This window comes from Otolemur garnettii, unplaced genomic scaffold, assembly GCF_000181295.1.
Source record: "Otolemur garnettii isolate 467f Iridium unplaced genomic scaffold, OtoGar3 scaffold00243, whole genome shotgun sequence".
NCBI classification, from domain to species: domain Eukaryota; kingdom Metazoa; phylum Chordata; class Mammalia; order Primates; family Galagidae; genus Otolemur; species Otolemur garnettii.
In genome coordinates this window covers 1,766,611-1,785,813 of record NW_003852638.1, presented here as the reverse complement: position 1 = coordinate 1,785,813, position 19,203 = coordinate 1,766,611, and the positions used below count along the sequence as shown (strand labels likewise).

Genomic DNA, 19,203 nt, shown 5'->3' with positions numbered 1-19,203 from the left:
CAGTGGGTAGCCTTGTCCATTACTCTGCCAGCTTTGTTGTTACCTGGACATTTTTAGAGTCCAGCTTTACCTTTTACCCCTATACAAAAATTACAAAAAGTACATAACACAAAACTTACCATTTTAACCATTGAAACTGCCCAGGTCAGTGGCATTAAACATGTTCACACCACTGTGCAACCGTGATTAATTCGTCTCAGGAACACTTTTATCCTGCAGAACTGAAACCATCTTTTTACCCTTAATGAAAGCCTTCAGCTTCTAGGCTCAGATGTCCTGAGTGCCCTCTGGCTTGGACAGCCTGGCTGGCATCCGGCAGGCCTTTGTGCATAAATAGGCAGCCTGGCCCTATTGTTTGGAGTGGCTTTTCAGGATCTGTAAGACTGGTATGGACTGTGGGCATGGATGGATAGGCCAAATGTACTCTCATGATTTCTGTGAGTCCTGCACTTGGCCTTGTGAACCCCTTTTGACAGAAAAGACCACCACAATTCCCCCCAGAGATCTGATTCTGTTTAGAATGGGTGAGAATCCAGATTCTGAGGCCACTGAAAGTCTCACAAATGCCCTCAAGACTACTACACCATAGAGGCTTTGTGTCCTTGGGATGCTTTTGTCCATACTGGAGACCTCAGACACCCCAGGGTGACCCAAGATGGGACTTGATACCCAGGAGCAGCCATACCACAGCCCAAGGGTGATGAGGAACATGTGGCCTGAGGACGTTTGAGCAATTCCAAGAGAAAGGGTCCTTGAAATGCCTGAAAGGCTTTTCTTTCAGGCTCCCTAGACCTTGCATCTTTTGATTCTCATGGTGGCCACAGGAGCTACTGTCTGGTTTCTTCCCTCCTCCAGGGGACAGTGCTGGCTACACAGGTGGGGCTTTGCCAGTTTCAGCCTGACCAGTCTCTGGTACACAAGACCCCAGTCTGCGCCATGCAATGCCTCCACGGCATTTCCCAGGATGGGGCAGTGAGCTCAGTGATCCTTAAGCTCTTGACGTTTGGGTTGTAATGGTTCCTGAGTATGACTGCAACATCTTTGGAACCCAGAGGCCCTGTCACCATATGATCAGGTGCAGGAACACTCTTGAGACGCTTTGCCTGTCTCTGCCCAGTACCCTACCCCCATCCCCTTCTTCTGTTACCAGCACCTCCTTCTAGGAGAGAACTGCTACCCCCCAACATCCACTCAGGGTCCCTGGGAAGAGCCCAGTGCTAGTAACTGTCTCTGAAGCTGTTGACATTTGTACAGGGACAGCTACGAGACCCAAGTGGTCCAATCAGAGTTCACCTCTGGAGTTTTACATGCAGATGCTGCAAGAGGGGAGCCCCAGGCCCCTGCTTTTAGCTCCCCTCTGCCATAACCCTGCAATACGAAGCTCCTTTCATGTAGGAGAGAATGAGGCCAACACTTAGAGGAGGAGTTAAGAAAAGGACATTCCACTCCTTAAAGCTACCAACATTTGTATTTCGGTGTAACCCGTTCTGGGTATTGCTCTATGTCGTTGTTAATTTTATTCATTACTATTTCTCTTCTCACTATAAAAGTCAATCATATTTCTTGTGGAGAATTTGGGTGAACAAAATGAACTTCCAACGTAGTTTGAATTAGAAGAGGGGCAACAAGTTCTGCCCCTATCTTTTGCTATAGGTTTTCTCTTGCTCATGGCACCAGCCCCTTCACTTTGGCAAAGAAATAGCGAAGCTTCTTCTGTTCCCCAGTGTCCAGGCTAAAAGATTCAATTTGGCTTTTTGGTTCACCCAAGGAACATGCAAGGGGCTTCTTTTCTTTAAAATAAGAAGAAATGTGACAATCATCTGGGCTCTTTGAACTTCCCAGTTTTAGTAATAATTAATCACCTAAATAAAATGGGGTGTTTTCAACCCCTGAGCATTTAGGCTTCATGACTTCTTGGATTTCAGATAGTTTGTTTTTTTTTTTTTGAGACGGAGCCTCAAGCTGTCTCCCTGAGTAGAGTGTGATAGCATCATAGCTCACAGCAACCTCCAACTCCTGGGCTCAAGCCATTCTCCTGCCTCAGCCTCCCACGTTGCTGGGACTATAGGTGCCCGCCATAAAGCCCGGTTTACTTTTTGGTTGCAGCCGTCATTGTTGTTTGGTGGGCCCAGGCTGGATTCAAACCTGCCAGGTCAGGTGTATGTGACTGGCGCCTTAGCTGCTTGAGCCACAGGCGCCGAGCCTGGTGTGTCTTAAGACATGTGGGACGATGGAAGTGATAACACAACAAAGAAAAAGAACTCACTTTGAATTAAAAACTAACAAAAGTAATGCAACAAGCAACAGTTTATTAAAAAAAAAAAGGAAACAAGAAAAAACTTAAACTTTCTTACGACATCTTATAGATTAAGTAAAAATAGCAGTATTAATATATATGTATATACATAGTGCATATGTATATATACATATTATATAACATGAACATCACATGCTTCTCAGGACAGAAGAATTAGGACATGTTCCCTCGTATCAATTGAAAACTCAATCACAATTTAAAATCACTGAAGAAAACTTGCCGTCTTTATTTTCTATGTTGAGACTTCAAGTACAGGAAGTTATCAAACCAGGATCTCAATGTGGAAGCCATCTGCTATGCACCAGTTACAACGGACTGCCACAAGTGATGAGTCAGGGACCTTCTGCATTCTTACAGGCCTCTCCCTAACCCTGCAACTGTGTCAACCTTCTACCTGAGATGAGAGGGAATGATGAAGCTGACAGTTGGTAAGTTTCCTGCGGACATCTACAATGACATGGAAACAAAAGAAAATGACAATGTCTTCTCATAGCAACAACACTGACCATGAAATCACCCTGGAGGAAGATCCCTTTCTCTCCTTTCCTTGCCAATCGAAACAGAAATCGCCGGAAAGAATAAAAATGAGAAAATTCAGGGTGAAGCACCTCTGGCGGTGATCAGCATACAGCAGGGACAGAGAGGTAGCGTTGCCTTGGGGACAGCTCCTGGCTGACTCTGACCATTTCAAACACACCCTCTTCTGCAAAAGGCACTCACATAGTGTCTGTTTATAAATTATACAGTGGGATTCCGTACAGGGGAGTTTCTCCTACAAATATAAAAGAGAGAAGCTGAGGAGATGGTATAACAAAGCAAAGAGTCTATGAGATACACACTTTGGATAAATGTGCACTTTTCTGTTTTTAAAGGACAATCCATATAGTAGCTAAAAAAATTTTCATTGAAATGTAGGAATTCCAGTAGAATTCCAGTAAAAGCAAGGTACTGGAGGGCGAGATGGCGTCCAAAACACTGAGGAGCTACACTAGCTTTCCAAATGGCCAAAGTCAAGCGTCTGCGCTGTTCTGGAACTAGAAGACCGTCGACAGATAGGGGACTGTGGGAGAGGGAGGGAGGCAGCAGGGGCAGAGGGCCAGGCGGAGTGAGGGAGGGGAGGCCCTCGGGCTGGGGTGTGGGAAGGAATGCCCTGGGCCTCTCTGGTGAAAGGAAGGGCCACACCCCTCTGCTCTGCAGTCCAGAGACCCCGCCCAGGTCACAGCTACCCTCACCGGGACACCACCGAGCTAATGGAATTGTAGGAGGTGCCGCTGTTGCAGCTGGAGGCGTAGGCCTCCGGGCCATTGCCCTCCAGGTTGATTTTGAACACAGAGGACGCCTTCAGCAGAAAGTCCGCTGCATCCCGGCGGCCCAGCTCCCTCAGTTTGGACATGAGGACGCCCACCGTGCTCTCGGGGTAGGAGGTCCATTCCCGCAGCAGGGCGTGCACAGGGCTGGGGAGGAAGTCCTTGGGAGCCCCGCTGTTGTTGTACTTTGCTACGAGGTCCGGGAGGCCCAAGTTCATGGCAAGAAGGCACCAGTCCTTCCCCATGGGATCGGGCGGGTCCAACAGGCGACTCAGTTTTCTCCGGGTCAGGAGGTTCAAGTCAGACGCGTGAATGTCCATGCCCAGGCTGGCCTGCGAGTAGACGTCATGGCAGCCGAAGCACATGATGCTGCTGAAGCTTTCCTTGTACCCGCCCATGGTGTTGGTCAGGGAGGTCTCCTTGAGGGTCTGCGCCCGGAAGAAGTCCCGCGGCTGGTAGATCATGACGGGCTCGTGGTGCTCCCGCAGCTGCTGGGGACTCAGGTAATGCTTCACTGTCAGCAGCCCAGGCAGAGTGGTGGCCATGACGGTCTCAATGGTGCTGCACACCGAGTCCAGCAGGAGGCAGCACTTGACCTTTTCCGTCTCCAGCCCGCGCACCTGCACCTCCACGCCCTGGCCATGGTTGACCAGGAGCACCAGCAGTTCGGCCCCGCGGTTGGCGACCTTGCAGCCGTTCACCCACAGGCGGATGTCTGCGTCCCCCTCCGCGCTCTGCTGGTGGATCCACCGGCACAGGTTCACCTGCACCTTGTGAAAGATGCCGCACGGAAAGGGGGTGAGGTGCTCCACCGGCACGATGCGCACGCCGCCGTACACCATCATCTCATCCTCCTCGTCGGCCCAGGAGCGGTGCAGGTTGTCTGTCTTGATGAGGGCGGGCACGTCCACCATGGTCCCGCTGCTCAGGTCCCGGGCGCAGATGTCCATGGCATCTAGGATCTGCAGCAGCTCCTCCACGTCGCTGTCGGGCACCAGGCGCTGGATGTCCTCCACGGTGTAGCGGCCCCGGTAATGGTGCAGGGCCCGCGGGGTCTCCACGGACAGCAGCTTCCCCAGCACGTTGGTGCAGAGCCAGCGGGGGTCCAGGAGTATCACGTCCTGGACTGTTTCACTCTGCATGATGTTGATCTGCCAGAGGGGACGACAGCCGGTCAGGCTTAGGGAAGGAGCCCCGGCCGGCCGGGTGCACCAGCCACTCAGCAGGAAAGGGCCTGACCCCAGGGATAGTGTCTGAGCAGATGTTCTGAGGGATGACCCAGGGTGACTCTCAAAGACTTAACACTAAGCCGAAAAAGCATCATGGCAGTGTCAGAAGAGAGATTGTGGACAACACCTACCTTTGAGTTTTCACAAAAGGTCAGTGAAATGAAAGAAAAAAATACGAGAAAGGGCTACCAAATGCAGTGGGTGATTTTAGACTGGATTCTGAATCCTAAAACAAACGCATACGTAAAGAAAAGTGTTGTACAAGACATTACTGGGACAAATGGCAAACTCTTGCATGAGGACTATATATTCAATCATAGTACTGTATCGATGTTGTCTATGGGGGGTGTGATGATCAATTATACTGGCTTAGGTGGGAAAATAATCCCCCTTAGGAGGTGCAGCTTAAATTATTTAGGGGAGGAATCTTACAGTGTCTGCAAAATAAATAAATAAACAGAAAAGAATCCAGCAAATGTAGCAAAATGTAAACAATTGGTCAATTTACGAATAGGACCCATGAATGAGGGTCCACGGTACTACTCTTGCAACTTACTGAAGTCTTTACTTTTTTTTTTTTAAGACTGAGCCTCAAGCTGTCACCCTGGGTAGAGTGCTTTGGCATCATAGCTCACAGCAACCTCCAATTCCTGGGCTCAAGTGAGTCTCCTGCCTCAGTCTCCCAAGTAGCTGGGACCACAGGCACCCGCCACAACACCTGACTATTTTTTGGTTGCAGCCATCATTGTTGTTTATTGGCGGGCCCAGGCTACATTTGAACCTGCCAGCTTATGTGTATGTGGACGGTGCCTTAGCCACTGGCGCTGATCCATGGAGTCTTTACATTTTTCACAAAAGATTCAGAAAGTTATATTCCATTATGTAAATTTTAATCAACCACACTAAAAGGTCTGGATATCTGGAAAGGGAGGCTGCCATGATAACTGTTAGCCCCAGAAGAGGCAAGAGCAATGAGATGGGGGATGGTGACCAGTGGTGACTTCAGGTTTACGGTTGTCTATTTCCTTAAAAAATCAGAAGTAGAAAGGAAAAAAAATGTGGCTAAAAACAGAAGTAACTTTCCCTTTACCCAACAGTTCTACATCCTGTGTTGCCTCCTGTTCCGGGCTAGTTCTATGGATAATGGCCACCCAAGGTGGACTCCTTCCTCCCACGGAGGCTCTGACTCTGTCTGTGGACAACAGGAGTACTTTTCCAGCCACAGCCTGGCTTCAACCTTCCACATGCCCTCTGTCTAGGATTCTCTTTTAAAATTAGCCTAGGTGGAACAACTCCGGAAGGTGGAGCCAATATCTATGAAGTATTTGACAGGGCATTGCGTGGAACACCCTTCGCAATTTCCTCCTAAAGACTTCTGTCTGTTTAGTGTCAGAAAAGACAGAGATCGAGAAGCTGTCCCCTAGTTGAGCAGAGTGAGAAAGTGACACAGCTAACTAAAGGCAGTGTGGTCCTGGACCAGAAGGGACACATCACAAGGGCTCCTGGGGAAATGGGAGTGTGGTCTGCAGATCAGAGACCAGAAGAAGGCAGGACTATGGGGGGGCTGGTGCCGGGGCAGGGGCATGTGGTATAGACGCCCCTTCATTGTCATCCTTCTTTAAGTCTGCATGTACTGTGAGGTCTCAGGGCAGAGAGGGATGATGGCAGATAAAGCAGATTATATGCTGCCTTCTAGAAAGGCGCTGGTCAAATGCTAGAATGCAAGGGAATGGGGAATACTGGGAAAGGAGTTTGGGATTACAAAGAGAACACGTTTTAGTATCCAGCCGTATCTTATAATCTAAGCTTTGATCTCTTGCCTGTCTTTTTCCTGGGATTCAATCACGTAAGGTATTACTAGAGGAGTCAGCAGATCAGGTGCTGTATAACTGGGGTTTACAGGCTGACAAAATCACTGCCCAAGGATCTAGTTTTCAGGGTCACTGGATTCCAGTTTAGCCTCCAGAATACATGGTTCATAGAGGCAGAGCTGGCAGGCGAGTCTGCAGAGGCAAGCTTCTGGCTTTCAGTAACCTCAGGGCTGTTTCCAGTTTTAATATTCAGATCCACTCTTCTTGGCCCTGAGTACCTTATCTGTCTCCTGATTTCACCTCATGGAGGGACTTAAAGGCTCTGTCCCCGTCCCCTTCCTGGGGACGGGCATATGATGTAATCAAAACAAGTTCCCAAACCCCTCCAGAGGGCTGAATGTAACACAGCCAGGGAAAGACTCCTATTTGGGGGTCATTTCCTGCAGGTATCACCGGCTGGTTTTTTTTTTTTTTTAAATGTGTTCTTTGCATTATGATTACTTCATGTGTCTGCACTATTTCTCTTAGTGTCCCCAAACATTGTCTCTGTTAGAGCAGCCTTTTCTTTCTTTCTTTCTATTTTTTATTTCTTTTTTTTGATAGAGTGTTACTATGTTGCCCTCAGTAGAGTGTCTTGGCATCACAGCTCACAGCAACCTCAAACTCTTGGGCTTAAGTGATTCTCATGCCTCAGTCTCCCGAGTAGCTGGGACTACAGGGACCCACCACAACACCCAGCTAATTTTTGTTGTAGTTGTCATTGTTGTTTAGCTGGCCTGGGCTGGCTTTGAACCCGCTAGCCTGGGTGTATACGGCTGGTGCCATAACCACTGTGCTGGTATCTGTCTGGAGATGGTACAGTCACATACTTTGGAAAGCAGCCATCTTGAGGGTTTCCAGGAATAGCAGGGAAGTTCGGGCTGCCCAGGGGGAGTGAGGAGGTACCCAGTCACCCGGGGCAGCAGACACTAAGAGAATTTGGAAAACAAAAACAAAACATGACAAGAGAAAATGACAGCTTCTACAGTGAGGTAGGAAAACAGGGAATAGCAGTTCAGAGGGTGATTGAGGCTGGATGTAAGTCCCATGTCTGGAAATTTTATGGGTAGTTGGGCCATTTTCACTCTGGCTTCCCAGCTTATAGCACCTCCCAGAGCTGGAATTTGGGACAGATGTGATTCTGCAGCGCCCTCACCTCGCCTGTGCTGTGGAGTTGCTGAGCGATGTGCCTGAGGTCCTCCTCGCTGGCCAGGGGATTCAGCTGGTCCTGTACATCATACACAAACTGCTGCAGCGACATCAGCTGGTTGGGCCCATTGAGCTTCCTCCAGGAAGGCAGCGTGGAGATGATTTTCTCACACAGGTGAGTCATAGGCGGGCAGACCTAGAACAGGTGGGGCAGGACAGGTGACCTCGCTCACAGTGTGGATGCTCTGAGGAGGACCCAGGGAATGACGACACCTTTCATTCAGGCATGTTGCACGGGACTGATTGGATGAATGAGTAAGCGCTTTTACAGCTGAGTACTGGCTGGGGCAGTTACTGTTTTGGAGTTGTTTTAAATTGAATCTATTTATCATAAAGTTTTAAACAGGCTTTTCAAATGTGTATTGGTTATGTTAAATATTTGATGAATCTTCCAAGAATTTTCTTGGAATTATGGGCTTAATCACTCAATCAACTCATTAATCTTCACCCTTTCCTGATGTTTCCCCACTTCCTCCCTCTTCCTGCCTTTCCTCACTCACTCTCTCCCTCACTTTCAGTGCAGCTGATCATGGCTGAGCCTGCTTCCAAATCTTCACACTCCCTCCTGCCTCGGGAAGGCAGCCTTAATCCAGACCTAGTGCAGATGTGCTGGGATCCCCTACAGACCCAGATCATTACCCACTAGTTTCTGGGACCAGCGTCCTCCCGGGACTCACTAGACACTCCCCATCTGCTCGCTCTGTCACAGTGTGACCCGCACAGGAAAGTAAGGGTTTCTGGTGCTCATGGGCTGGGTTTTCATGAGAGAGAAGTTGCCTGAGAATCCCTAAAGCCCTAAAGCCTGATGGGAAAGCAAGCCTGGTGTTGCTAGGAGTACAGCCTTTTGGAAGGGGGGAATGTGATGTGACTGGAGGCGATACCTTCTGGACAGGGGAGTGAGGGGCATACCCGTCCACTCCCTGCTCACTGGGTGGTGTGGGCAAAGTTTGGGTCCAGGTCCTGTCCAGGGTATACTTACTGAAACAATCTGGCTCCGTATTTCTTGCAGGTGATTTCGAAGTACCTTTATGTCCTTTGAACCAGAAGCCCCAGCATCCAGAACAAACAGCTTATTTGAAATGTGAAGATCATTCCCAAACCTATGGGAAGAAAAGGAGGCCCCTTAGTGGTGAATCAGCCTCACCAGGTCTTTCCATGGAGGAGCCAGGCTCCTGCTGGCCCAGGAGGCTGATGGAAGGCAAGGAAAGCTCAGGAGACTTTGCAAAGCTCCCTCCATCCCTGCCATTTGGAAGACTCTGCCTCATCACGCTGCGTGCAGAGGCACAGGGTAACTGGCACATGCTTCACGACATGAACTCAGGAGCTGGAGGCTTTCACAGAGCTATGGGCACACAGCTCAGACAGATACCAGCGTCTCCTGATCTGGTTGGGAGAAGGGATGCTGTTGACTCAGAGGAACTAAGAGTTGAGCTATGGACGCAAAAGTTACACCAACGTTCTAAACATGTTAACAGAAGCCCATGTGTCACATCAGTAAAACAACAGGTAAATGTGCCAAGTCACTAACTCAATATCCAAGTCACTAGTACATCACAGAGAGCAGCAGGTCAAACTTTTATGACAGACTCCAAACGTAAATGTGCACTTCCTATCATAACCCTATATGTACCCGCACTGATAAATGAGTTTTATAAATGGCATAAAGTGTACTCTGATCTGTACTATCCTATTCCATCCCATCCCATCTCATTTATAAAAGGTATAGCCAGGAGGCTGGTGGGAGATAAGGAAAGCTCAGGAGACTTGCTTGGTCACATAAAAAGTAAATAAAAATAAGCAAGAGTTGTTCATGATCCCCTAAATGTATCTCATGACCCACTGGTGGATTGAAACGTACATTTTGGTTAGCGCTATTGTGGCAATCACGGAAAGCACTGAAAGCTAAAACAACTGGAAGTTACCTCTGGGCGGTGGTGCTGGGAGGTGCGGACCAAGGTGGAGGGCTGCTGCTTTGTATCATGTGCGCTTTGCTTCTATTTGCTATTATGTGGGTTTACGGCATGGATGAGAACAGAAAATAGAGGTTGTGCATCTCTAACTGGAAAATCCAAAATCTCAACTGTCTCAATAGCTGAAAACTTTCTGAGGACCAACATGATGCTCAAACGAAATGCTCATTGGAACATTTCAGATTTAGAATATTCCTATTAGGGATATTGAATCCTTATGTATATAGAAATATTCCAAAAGGTTGAAAATATATGAAATCGGGAGACACCATCTTCCAGTAATCCACCAAAATGACAAACACAAAGGGAAAGAGGAGAGACACCCGATACCTGTTCTCTAGGCCTTTTAGAAAACATGGAGTTGTTCTCTTGGCCACATATATGGGAATCTACAAGAAAGGTGATATTGTAGACATCGAGGGAATGGGTACTGTTCAAAAAGGCATCCTACACAAATGTTACTGTGGCAAAACTGGAAGAGTCTATAACGGTACCTAGCATGCTGTTGGCATTGTTGTAAACAAACAAGTTAAGGGCAAGATTCTTGCCAAGAGGATTAATGTTCATATTGAGCATATTAAGCACTCTAAGAGCTGAGATAGCTTCCTGAAACGTGTAAGGAAAATGATCAGAAAAAGAAGGAAGCCAAAGAGAAAGGTACCTGGGTTCAACTGAAGCGCCAGCCTGCTCCACCCAGAGAAGCCCACTTTGTGAGAACCAACGGAAAGGAGCCTGAGCTCCTGGAACCCATTCCCTATGAATTCATGGCATAAAGCATATAACATAGCACACAGGAGTACCATTGGACCCATGTTTTAGGTGCAAGAACCTGTTTATTCCCCATGAGCTCATAGCATAATAGGTGTACAGCATAGCACACAGGATAACCAACAGACTCTATGTAACAGTGATGATACAAGGTACTGGAACCTATTTCCCACAAATTCAAAAGTCAATCAACACTTTGTCACATTCAATGGCAAGGTGCCTCCCTGAGGTACTGGAACTTCTTCCCTATGAATTCATGGCATGGTAGATAAGAATAATGGCCTACTGCTACTGTAAAAATGTTTTTTGTTCATTCACTAAAAGTGTGATTTTTTTTCCCCCAAAGAAGTATTAAAGCAAATTTTAATGTGTCCTATAAAAGAAAGAAAGAAAGAAACAAAGAAAGAAAGAAAGAAAGAAAGAAAGAAAGAAAATATATGAAATCTGGAATACATCTGATCCTAATCATTTTGAATAAGGGATACTCAGCCCATACAACAAAGAAGTCAACCGAGGAAAAAGGTCTTTCATTCCTCTCTATGGTTCATGGGACTTCTGTTGTATTTTTCACATCCCTGATTCAGTTCCCTGGTCAGAGGCTACCCCTGGGATGGAGGCCCAGTGGCCGCCCCTCACCTGTTCTTGATCTCCTTCAGCAATGACGTATCTTTGTCATATCCAAACTCGCCTCCAGCTGGTCGAGGAACGTTCATGATGTCGGCATGAGTGGCCACCAGGACAACTCGGAGTGGGTTCTTCAGCTTGCCGCCAAAGGCTGGGGGCAGAGAGGGAGATGTTTCAGGAGGCAGGCCCTACCTGGCTGACTCTCTTGCCCAGGGGAGGGAGCTGTGCTGGCCTCATGCCCAGCATGGGATGTGAGATCTGGAAGTTCCTAAGCCCAGCTAACCACAGGATGAGCCTATTTCCTGGGGCTCAAGGAAAGTTGCTCAGAGTGGACCAGAACTGACCCCAGACCAAAAGGCAGCTTCTCAGGTCTTCCTCCAAACAGCTTCTGTCTGCAGGATGAAGGAAGATTTAACCTCTGACTCTCTTTATAAGACCAACGAGAGCCTTCTGAATGTAGCACCACAAAGATGGCTCAGAGAGAAACGGTCTGCAAGTCACAGCCTCTCACTTATGAGAGTGTTTAGGAAAAAAAAAAAAACAAAAAAAAGGAGAAAGAAGTAAAGATGGAACTATCTTGAGGGGCATTAAGTCCAAATTATTTTATTATTATAGGTTTTTCTGGGGAAAAACAATACTGACTTGCTGAGAACTGCATTTCACCAGGGAAGGCTGTTCTCTCATATGTGAAGAACAAAAGAACTTTATTCCAACAAAACAAGTCTGGTCCTCTCCTGTAGGAGATAAAGCTAAGGTAACACATTTAGGGGACACAGTTCTGTCTCTTCAGTTCTGGGTGCACCTAAAGGATGGAGGAGAGCTCCCTCTGCTGGTTGATTCTGTTCTCTTTAGGTAAAATAGCAGCTACCCAAACAGGGATTTCCATCTGCACCCAACAAATGACCAATCACAGCTCTAAAGCATAGAAACAAAGGGAGAAATGGCTGTCAGAGATGTGCTCAGAATTGGGCCTTTGAGGCAGGAACATGCAATCATGAAACAACATCTTCCTACAGAGAATGCTGAGCTCCCCAGAGTGGAAGTCTCCTGGCAGAAAGCAGCCACAGGCTGCAGGACCTGCTCATGGCCAGGGTGTAAGGCCTGTGCCAGTGGCAGGAGCCTGGAGGGAGGGGGCGATTCCAGGACAGCCACAGGATGGACGCTCGCTTGCCTACAGGGGCTCAGCTCACCTATGGGCTCTTCAACTGGGACGAGAGACTTCAAGAAACTGAGCCAGAAAATCACTTGGTTCAGCTGGATTTCATAGGGTTCTTCTAGACTAAAAACAATGACATGGATCGACGTGGGGTCATTTGCAGCAAAATAGTCATAACAGCAGAAGTACACAGGATTTCCAGAGAACTCCCACACACTGAAGTCACCAACTCCTATGGAAAAGAAAAAAATGGAGATTCCCATCTTGAAACACCACCACCAAATTTCTTTTATTTTTCCTTTTTATTTATATGGGGGGAGGGGTCTTTTGGTGAGCACTAGAAAACCTGCCAGACAAGTTCTAAAAGAGCTGTAACACTATGTGACTCTTTTCTTTATGTAAGCAATACATGGTTAACATAAAAAATGTAGAAATAATGCCTGAAACTACTATCTAGAAGTACCCAGTATTAGCCTTTGGGGTATAACCTTTTGCCTCTGTATATAGATGTTTATTTGTTGTAACCAAACTAAGATAACAAGGCATCTATTATATTTAATATCCTTTTCTTTTCTTTCTTTCTTATTTTATTTTTTTGAACACAGAGTCTCACTCTGTTGTCACCCTGGGTGGAGTGTGGTGGCGTCATCACAGCTCACAGCAACCTTAAACCCTTGGGCTCAAGCAACCCTTTTGCCTCACCCTCCCTAGTAGCTGAGACTATAGTTGCCCACTACAACAGCCTGTCTTTCTTTTATTTTCTTTCTTTATGTACATATATTTTTTAGTTTAGATTAATAGGAGGGTGCAAATGATTAGGTTACCTTGTTTGTGTCTGTAAGGTAAGGTTCAAATTGCTGTTGAGCCCTTCACCTGGGGGTGTGCTGATACTCTTACACTGTGCCCATTAGATGAGAGCCCACCAATCCTCCTTCCTTCCCCCCCTGCCAAATTTCAATCATCATTTTTCTTAGCACTAGAGGGGTTCCAAGGAGGGGTGGTGATGTCCACAGCATTCCCCTGTTTATGTAACATCTTGTTATGATTGTATATAGTTTGTCCCCACTAAAACTCATATTGGAAGTTGATCCCAGTGTGGCAGTGTTGGGAGTTGGGCCCTCACAGGAGGTGTTTGGGTCAGGGGCAAATCACTCATGAAACTGCCTTAGTTTTACAGGAATGGATTAGTTCCCCCTGAAAGTTGTTTGTTAGGAGGCCAGTGTCGATGGCACATCCCCTGAGTCCTAAGCAGCTACAGCACAGTGCCATTTCAGAGTCCAGCCCCCACAGAGTCCATCCTGCCTTGGGCCCAGCGTCCCCACTGATATGCCTACCTGCAACTACCTCTTGTCTGGCTGCTGCCACCAGGGCTGAAGTATGAGCTGTCGGCAGTGACCCAACTCGTACTCACTTTCATCCACCTTGAGATAGAGCTGCCCGCCCAAAGCTACTGCAACTGCAGCTGCCAGGTTGGAAGCCCATGCAGTGCGTGCTCCCTGCAGAAGCGTGCTGCAGCACAGCCTTGTTGCCCCCACCCAAGCATTCTGCTGGGGGGCAGCCTGTGGATCACCCCATCCCTGCCCACCACAGCCAGCACCTGCATGCACCACTAGGGTGCCGGAGGACAGGTTTGCTGGGCCTGGCTCTATCCCCTCTCAGTGCCCAGGTGTGACACCCAGAAGGCTGTGCATTACCCAGCTGGTCCACCACCACCGAGCACTGCTCCTGGAGGCCTGAGGTACCTCTACCACCGTGACTGACACCCACTCACACGTGTCACCTGTGGACACTGGCCTGCTCAGCCCATTGCAGCCACTGTAGTACCACTCGGGAGCCAGAGCCCTGTCCCACCACTGCTGTTGCCATTGTCCATGCCATGTTCACTGTCCAGGGTGTTGAGAACCACTTGCCCAGCTTACTGCACACAAGCCCAAGAATTGGCCTGCCTGGGCACACTAACACCAGTGCCAGCATATGCTGCCTGTGATCCAAGGACAGGCGTGCTCAGCCCACCACTGCCACCCCAGGGTCTGTCTGATAACTGGACTACCTGGCATCCTTTTCCCAGCAAAACTTCACCACAGCCTCCACTATCACAGGCACCACTGATGCTATTTATAGGCAGAGTAACCATATAAGGACTATACTGCCTGCACACACCCAGGATCAAAGCCAAAAGGCCCTACCCCAAGCCCCATAGATACAACTTCAGGGAATAGTTCTCCCTTATGAAAACAAATTCAAAAAATTAGAAGGAGTAACTGTTACACCAGATGCACAGACATCAATGTAAGGACACAGAATTATGAAAAAGCAAAGAAATGAGACATCTCCAAAGGAGTGCAGTGACCTTCAGCAAAAGATTCCAAAGAAAAAGAAATTTTTAAACCCCAGAAAAAGAGTTCAAAATAATAATAACAATAATAATGATAATGAAGTGAGATACAAGAGCATAGAGAAAAATCAGAAAGATGATTCAGGATATTAATGAGAAATTTGTCAAAAAGATAGATATCATAAGAAAGCTGAAAGCCTTTCCTCTAAGAAGTGGAACAAGACAACAGTGCTCACTTTTGCCACTCCTATTCAGCAGTCCCCGCCAGAGCAATCAGGCAAGAAAAGAAATAAAAGGCACCCAAATTGGAAAAGAGGAAGTCAAACTGTCCCTATTTGCAGATGGTATGATCTTATACCTAGAAAACCTAAGGACCCCACCAAAAAAAATCATAGATCTGATAAATAAATTCAGGATAAATAAGTAAAGCTGCAGGATAAAAAAAAGTAGCATATAAAAACCACACACCAATACTGAACTAGCTGGGAAAGAAATCAAGAAGGCAATCCCACTTGACAATAGCTACCATACAAACGAAATACCAAGGAGATGAAAGACCTCTATAAGGGAAAACATAAAATAATGATGAAAGAAATTTAAGAGGACACAAAGAAATGGGAAGACATCCTATGGTCCTATGTCAGAAGAATTAATGTTGTGAAAAGAACCATACTGCTCAAGGCAATCTATAGATTCCACAAAATCTCTATCAAAATACCAATGTCACTTGGCGCTGTGGCTCACGCTTATAATCCTAGTGATTTAGGAAGCCAAGGTGGGAGGATCATTGAAGCCAGGAGTTTAAGACCAGCCCGGGCAACATAATGAGATCCTCACCTCTAAAAAAAATAAAAAAATTAGCTGATAGGTTGGCGGGCACCTGTAGTCCCAGCTATTCTGGAGGCTCAGGTGGGAGGATTGCTTGACCTCAGGAGTTTGAGGTTGCAGTAAGCTATGACTGTGCTATTGCACTCCTGTCTGGGTGATAGAATGAGACCCTATCTTATAAAAGAAAAAACCAAAAACAAAATACCAAAGTCATGTTTCACAGAAAAAAATCAACAACATAGAATTTATATGGAGCCAAAAAAGAGCCTGCATAGCCAAAGCAATCCTTACTGAAAAGAACAAAGCTAGAAGCATCACACTATCTGACTTCCAACATACATTGCAAAGCTACAGTAACCCAAACAGCACTGCATTGGTAATATCACATAGAGAAACACAGAGCCATGGAAGAAAATAGAGAACCCATAAATAAATAAATATATTTATAGTCAACTGATTTGAGAAAGGTGCCAGAACACAAATTGGGTAAAGAATACCCTCTTCAACAAATGGTGCTGGAAAATTTGGCTATCTCTATGCAGAAGAATGAAACTGAACCCTGACTCTCAGCATAAACAAGAATCAACTCAAGATGGATTAAAGACTTAAATGTAAGACTTGAAATTATAGAACTACTAGAAGAAAACACAGGAGAAACAATTTAGGACACTAGTCTTATAAAGATATTATGGTTTAAACCTCAAAAGCGCAGGCAATAAAAACAAAAGTAGACAAATGGGATTATATGAAACTAAAAAGCTTCTGCACAGCAAATGAAACAGAATGAAGAGACAACCTTTTGAATGGCAGGAAATATTACCAAACTATTCATCTAACAAATGATTAATATCCAGAATATACAAGGATCTGAAATAACTCAGCAGTGGGAAAACAAAAATCCCATTAGAAAGTGGAGAAAAGACCCGAATAGACATTTATAAAAGAAGACACACAAAAGGCCAACAGATATAAATGCTTAACATCACTAATGATGAGGGAGATGCAAATCAAAACCGCAGTGAGATATCAATTTACTCAAGTTAGATTGGGTACTATGAGAGACAAAAATTAACAGACACTTGAGAGGATACAGAGAAAAGGGGATACTTAATTGCTAAGGGTGAGAGGGTGAATTAGTACGGCCACTGTAGAAAACAGTATGATTTCTCAAAAACCTAAAAACAAAAGTATCAGAGATTCTAGCAGTGCCACTGCCAGGTATTTATGCAAAGAAAAAAACAAACAGGGCTTGGCACCCATAGCTCAGTGATTAGGGCACCAGCCACATACACTGAGGCAGACAGGTTTGAACCCGGCCTGGACCTGCTAAATAACAATGACAACTGCAACAAAAAAATAGCCGGGCGTTGTCGCGGGTGCCTGTAGCCCCAGCTCCTTGGGAAGCTGAGGCAAGAGAATCGCTTAAGCCCAAGTTGAGGTTGCTGTGAGCTATGACACCATGGCACTCTACCGAAACTGACATAGTGTCAACCAAGGGTGACATAGTGAGACTCTGTCTCAAAAATAAAAACCCTACAAATCAGTATGGCAAAATGATGCCTACACTCCATGTCTATTGCAGCACGATTTACAATAGTAAAGATATGGAATGAACCCAATGCCTGTCAATGGATGAATGGATAAAGAAAATGTGTTATATATACATCATGAAATACTACTTAGCCATAAAGAAAGAAAATGAAAAAAAAATGAATGAATGAAATCCTGTCATTTGCAGCAACATGAATGGAACTGAGGTCATATGTTAAGTGAAATAAGCCAGGCATAGAAAAACAAATACAGCATGATCACACTCATGTGTGGGAACTAAAAGAATTGATTTTATGAAGATAGAGAGTAGAATGATAGATACCAAGGCTGGGACGGGTAGGGGGTGGTTAATGGGCACAAACATACAGTCAGACAGAAGGACTTGGACCTAATGTCCAGCAGTACAGCAGGTGACTGTAGCTAAAAACGATGTAAGGCATAGGAGAAAGTAGCTAGAATAAAGGCCGTAAAATGTTTCCACTCGAAGTGAAGGACACCCCAAATACTCTGACTTGACCATTACGTATTCTATGCCTGTAATAAAATATCACCCGTACCCCATAAATATGTACAAATGTTATTAGCTTATAAAACAATCATTTATCAAGTACCTACTGTGTGTCAGGTGCTTTGCTAGGTGCTCGGGACACCCCAATAATTTAGCTTTTAGGGGTGGCAGGCAGACACACTGAAATCCTGGTTCACTGCCTATCTGTTTGTCTTGCATTTTCTTCCAGAGGTCACGGGGGCAGCCAGCCTAGGAAAGCTCCCTTCAGGGAAAGAGTTACAGCCCTGTCAAAGGAAAATCCGAGATCCCTCCCTGGACCAGGTGGGGCATACCATTCAAATAGGCGTTCTGGATGTCGATGGCCTTGGTGGACTGGTCGTCGGCCGAGCAGTGCGGGTGGTGGGATGGGGCCACAAACACCTCCAGCATCCCTTTGGTGAGGCCGGGCTCGAACATCATGCTGCGGCTGCGCACGCTCACGTTCTCACAGCCCGGGTACAGGTTGTTGATGCTCACAGAGACTGCGGGTCGGAAAGGAAGCAAGTGAGCCCTTGTGCCGGGCAGTGGCCTGGCTCTCCCTCCCGCCTGGCTGTCCCCACTGCACTCTGGCTTCAGGCTGGGTTGTGTGTGCCCGCAAGTGTGCTGGGCACAGGGATTCCCAGGGAGGCGGTGGCATTTCCCTTCCCAACCCACGACCATTATCTGCCCTGCTCTGCACCCGGAGAGGCTGGCCCTAAATGCTGAGTCTTCAGGCTTGCTTGCCATTTGGTCTCTGCGTAGGGCCAGCCAAAGGGAAGCCCTGGAGCGGGTGGGAGGAGAGAAAGGCAAGGATTTCCTCCCTTCTGGGGCTTCCTGTTTCTCTGACAGCAGCTGTGCTTCTTCATGCCTCTAGCTCCCGCTGGGCAGCTTCTCCCTCTAACACACGGGATTGTTTTATGTCGGATGCAAAGTGATTTTAGACGGTAGTAGGCCATGGCAGTAAATAATGCTGAGTCACACAGCCCAGAAGTTTTCCATTTTAATTTTAATTTAAAAAAATTTTTTTTCTTTCTTCCTTTAGCGATTCTCTTGCCATCTTGCCCCCCCAAGTAGCTGGGATTACAGGCGCTTACCACAACGTCCAGCTTTTTTTATTTTTTGTAGAGACGGGGTCTCACTCTGGCTCGTGCTGGTCTTCCACTAGTCTCCAACCTGCCTGAGCTCAGGCAATCCACCCACCTCGGCTTCCCACAGCGCTGGGGGCCACCACGCCTGGCCAAGTTTTCCATTTTAAAGTTCCCAAGAAGGCATTTCAGATACTCTAGCAGCAAATCTCAATTTGCAGCCTTAAGATTTTAGCATCTCCCCAATACTTGCTCATCTTCCCTTTTAATAATAGGGCCTGGCCGTCAGCATGCAGTCAGACTGTAATCACATGGTTTGTGTTCATTGTATTCATTTTTACTATGGCAGGGGTGCTGGTTTTTTCTTTAGGGTAAGGATTTTAAGTGTTTCATTTTCAAACCAAGGTATTTTAGTAAATAAGAAAAGGGGAGCCAGTTTAAAGGGAAT

At 46.6% G+C, this 19,203-nt stretch overlaps 1 protein-coding gene and 1 non-coding gene across 2 annotated transcripts in view; both read right to left on the bottom strand.

Annotated features, from left to right (window-relative positions):
- Positions 1-2,289: 2,289 nt before the first annotated feature.
- Positions 2,290-19,203, bottom strand: part of DAPK1 (death associated protein kinase 1) — a 198,820-nt gene continuing 181,906 nt past the window's right edge. Inside the window, exons 20-25 of the mRNA XM_023508301.1 lie at positions 17,985-18,173; positions 12,465-12,662; positions 11,287-11,425; positions 8,892-9,012; positions 7,860-8,048; positions 2,290-4,775 (exon numbers count right to left, since the gene is read on the bottom strand). Of these exons, the coding sequence (XP_023364069.1) occupies positions 3,546-4,775; positions 7,860-8,048; positions 8,892-9,012; positions 11,287-11,425; positions 12,465-12,662; positions 17,985-18,173 (2,066 nt within the window). The 3' untranslated portion in view covers positions 2,290-3,545. The remainder of the gene's footprint in view (positions 4,776-7,859; positions 8,049-8,891; positions 9,013-11,286; positions 11,426-12,464; positions 12,663-17,984; positions 18,174-19,203) is intronic.
- On the bottom strand, positions 12,749-12,810 carry LOC111722381. Its single transcript, XR_002771204.1, has one exon. It is a non-coding gene; the product is annotated as a U7 small nuclear RNA (small nuclear RNA).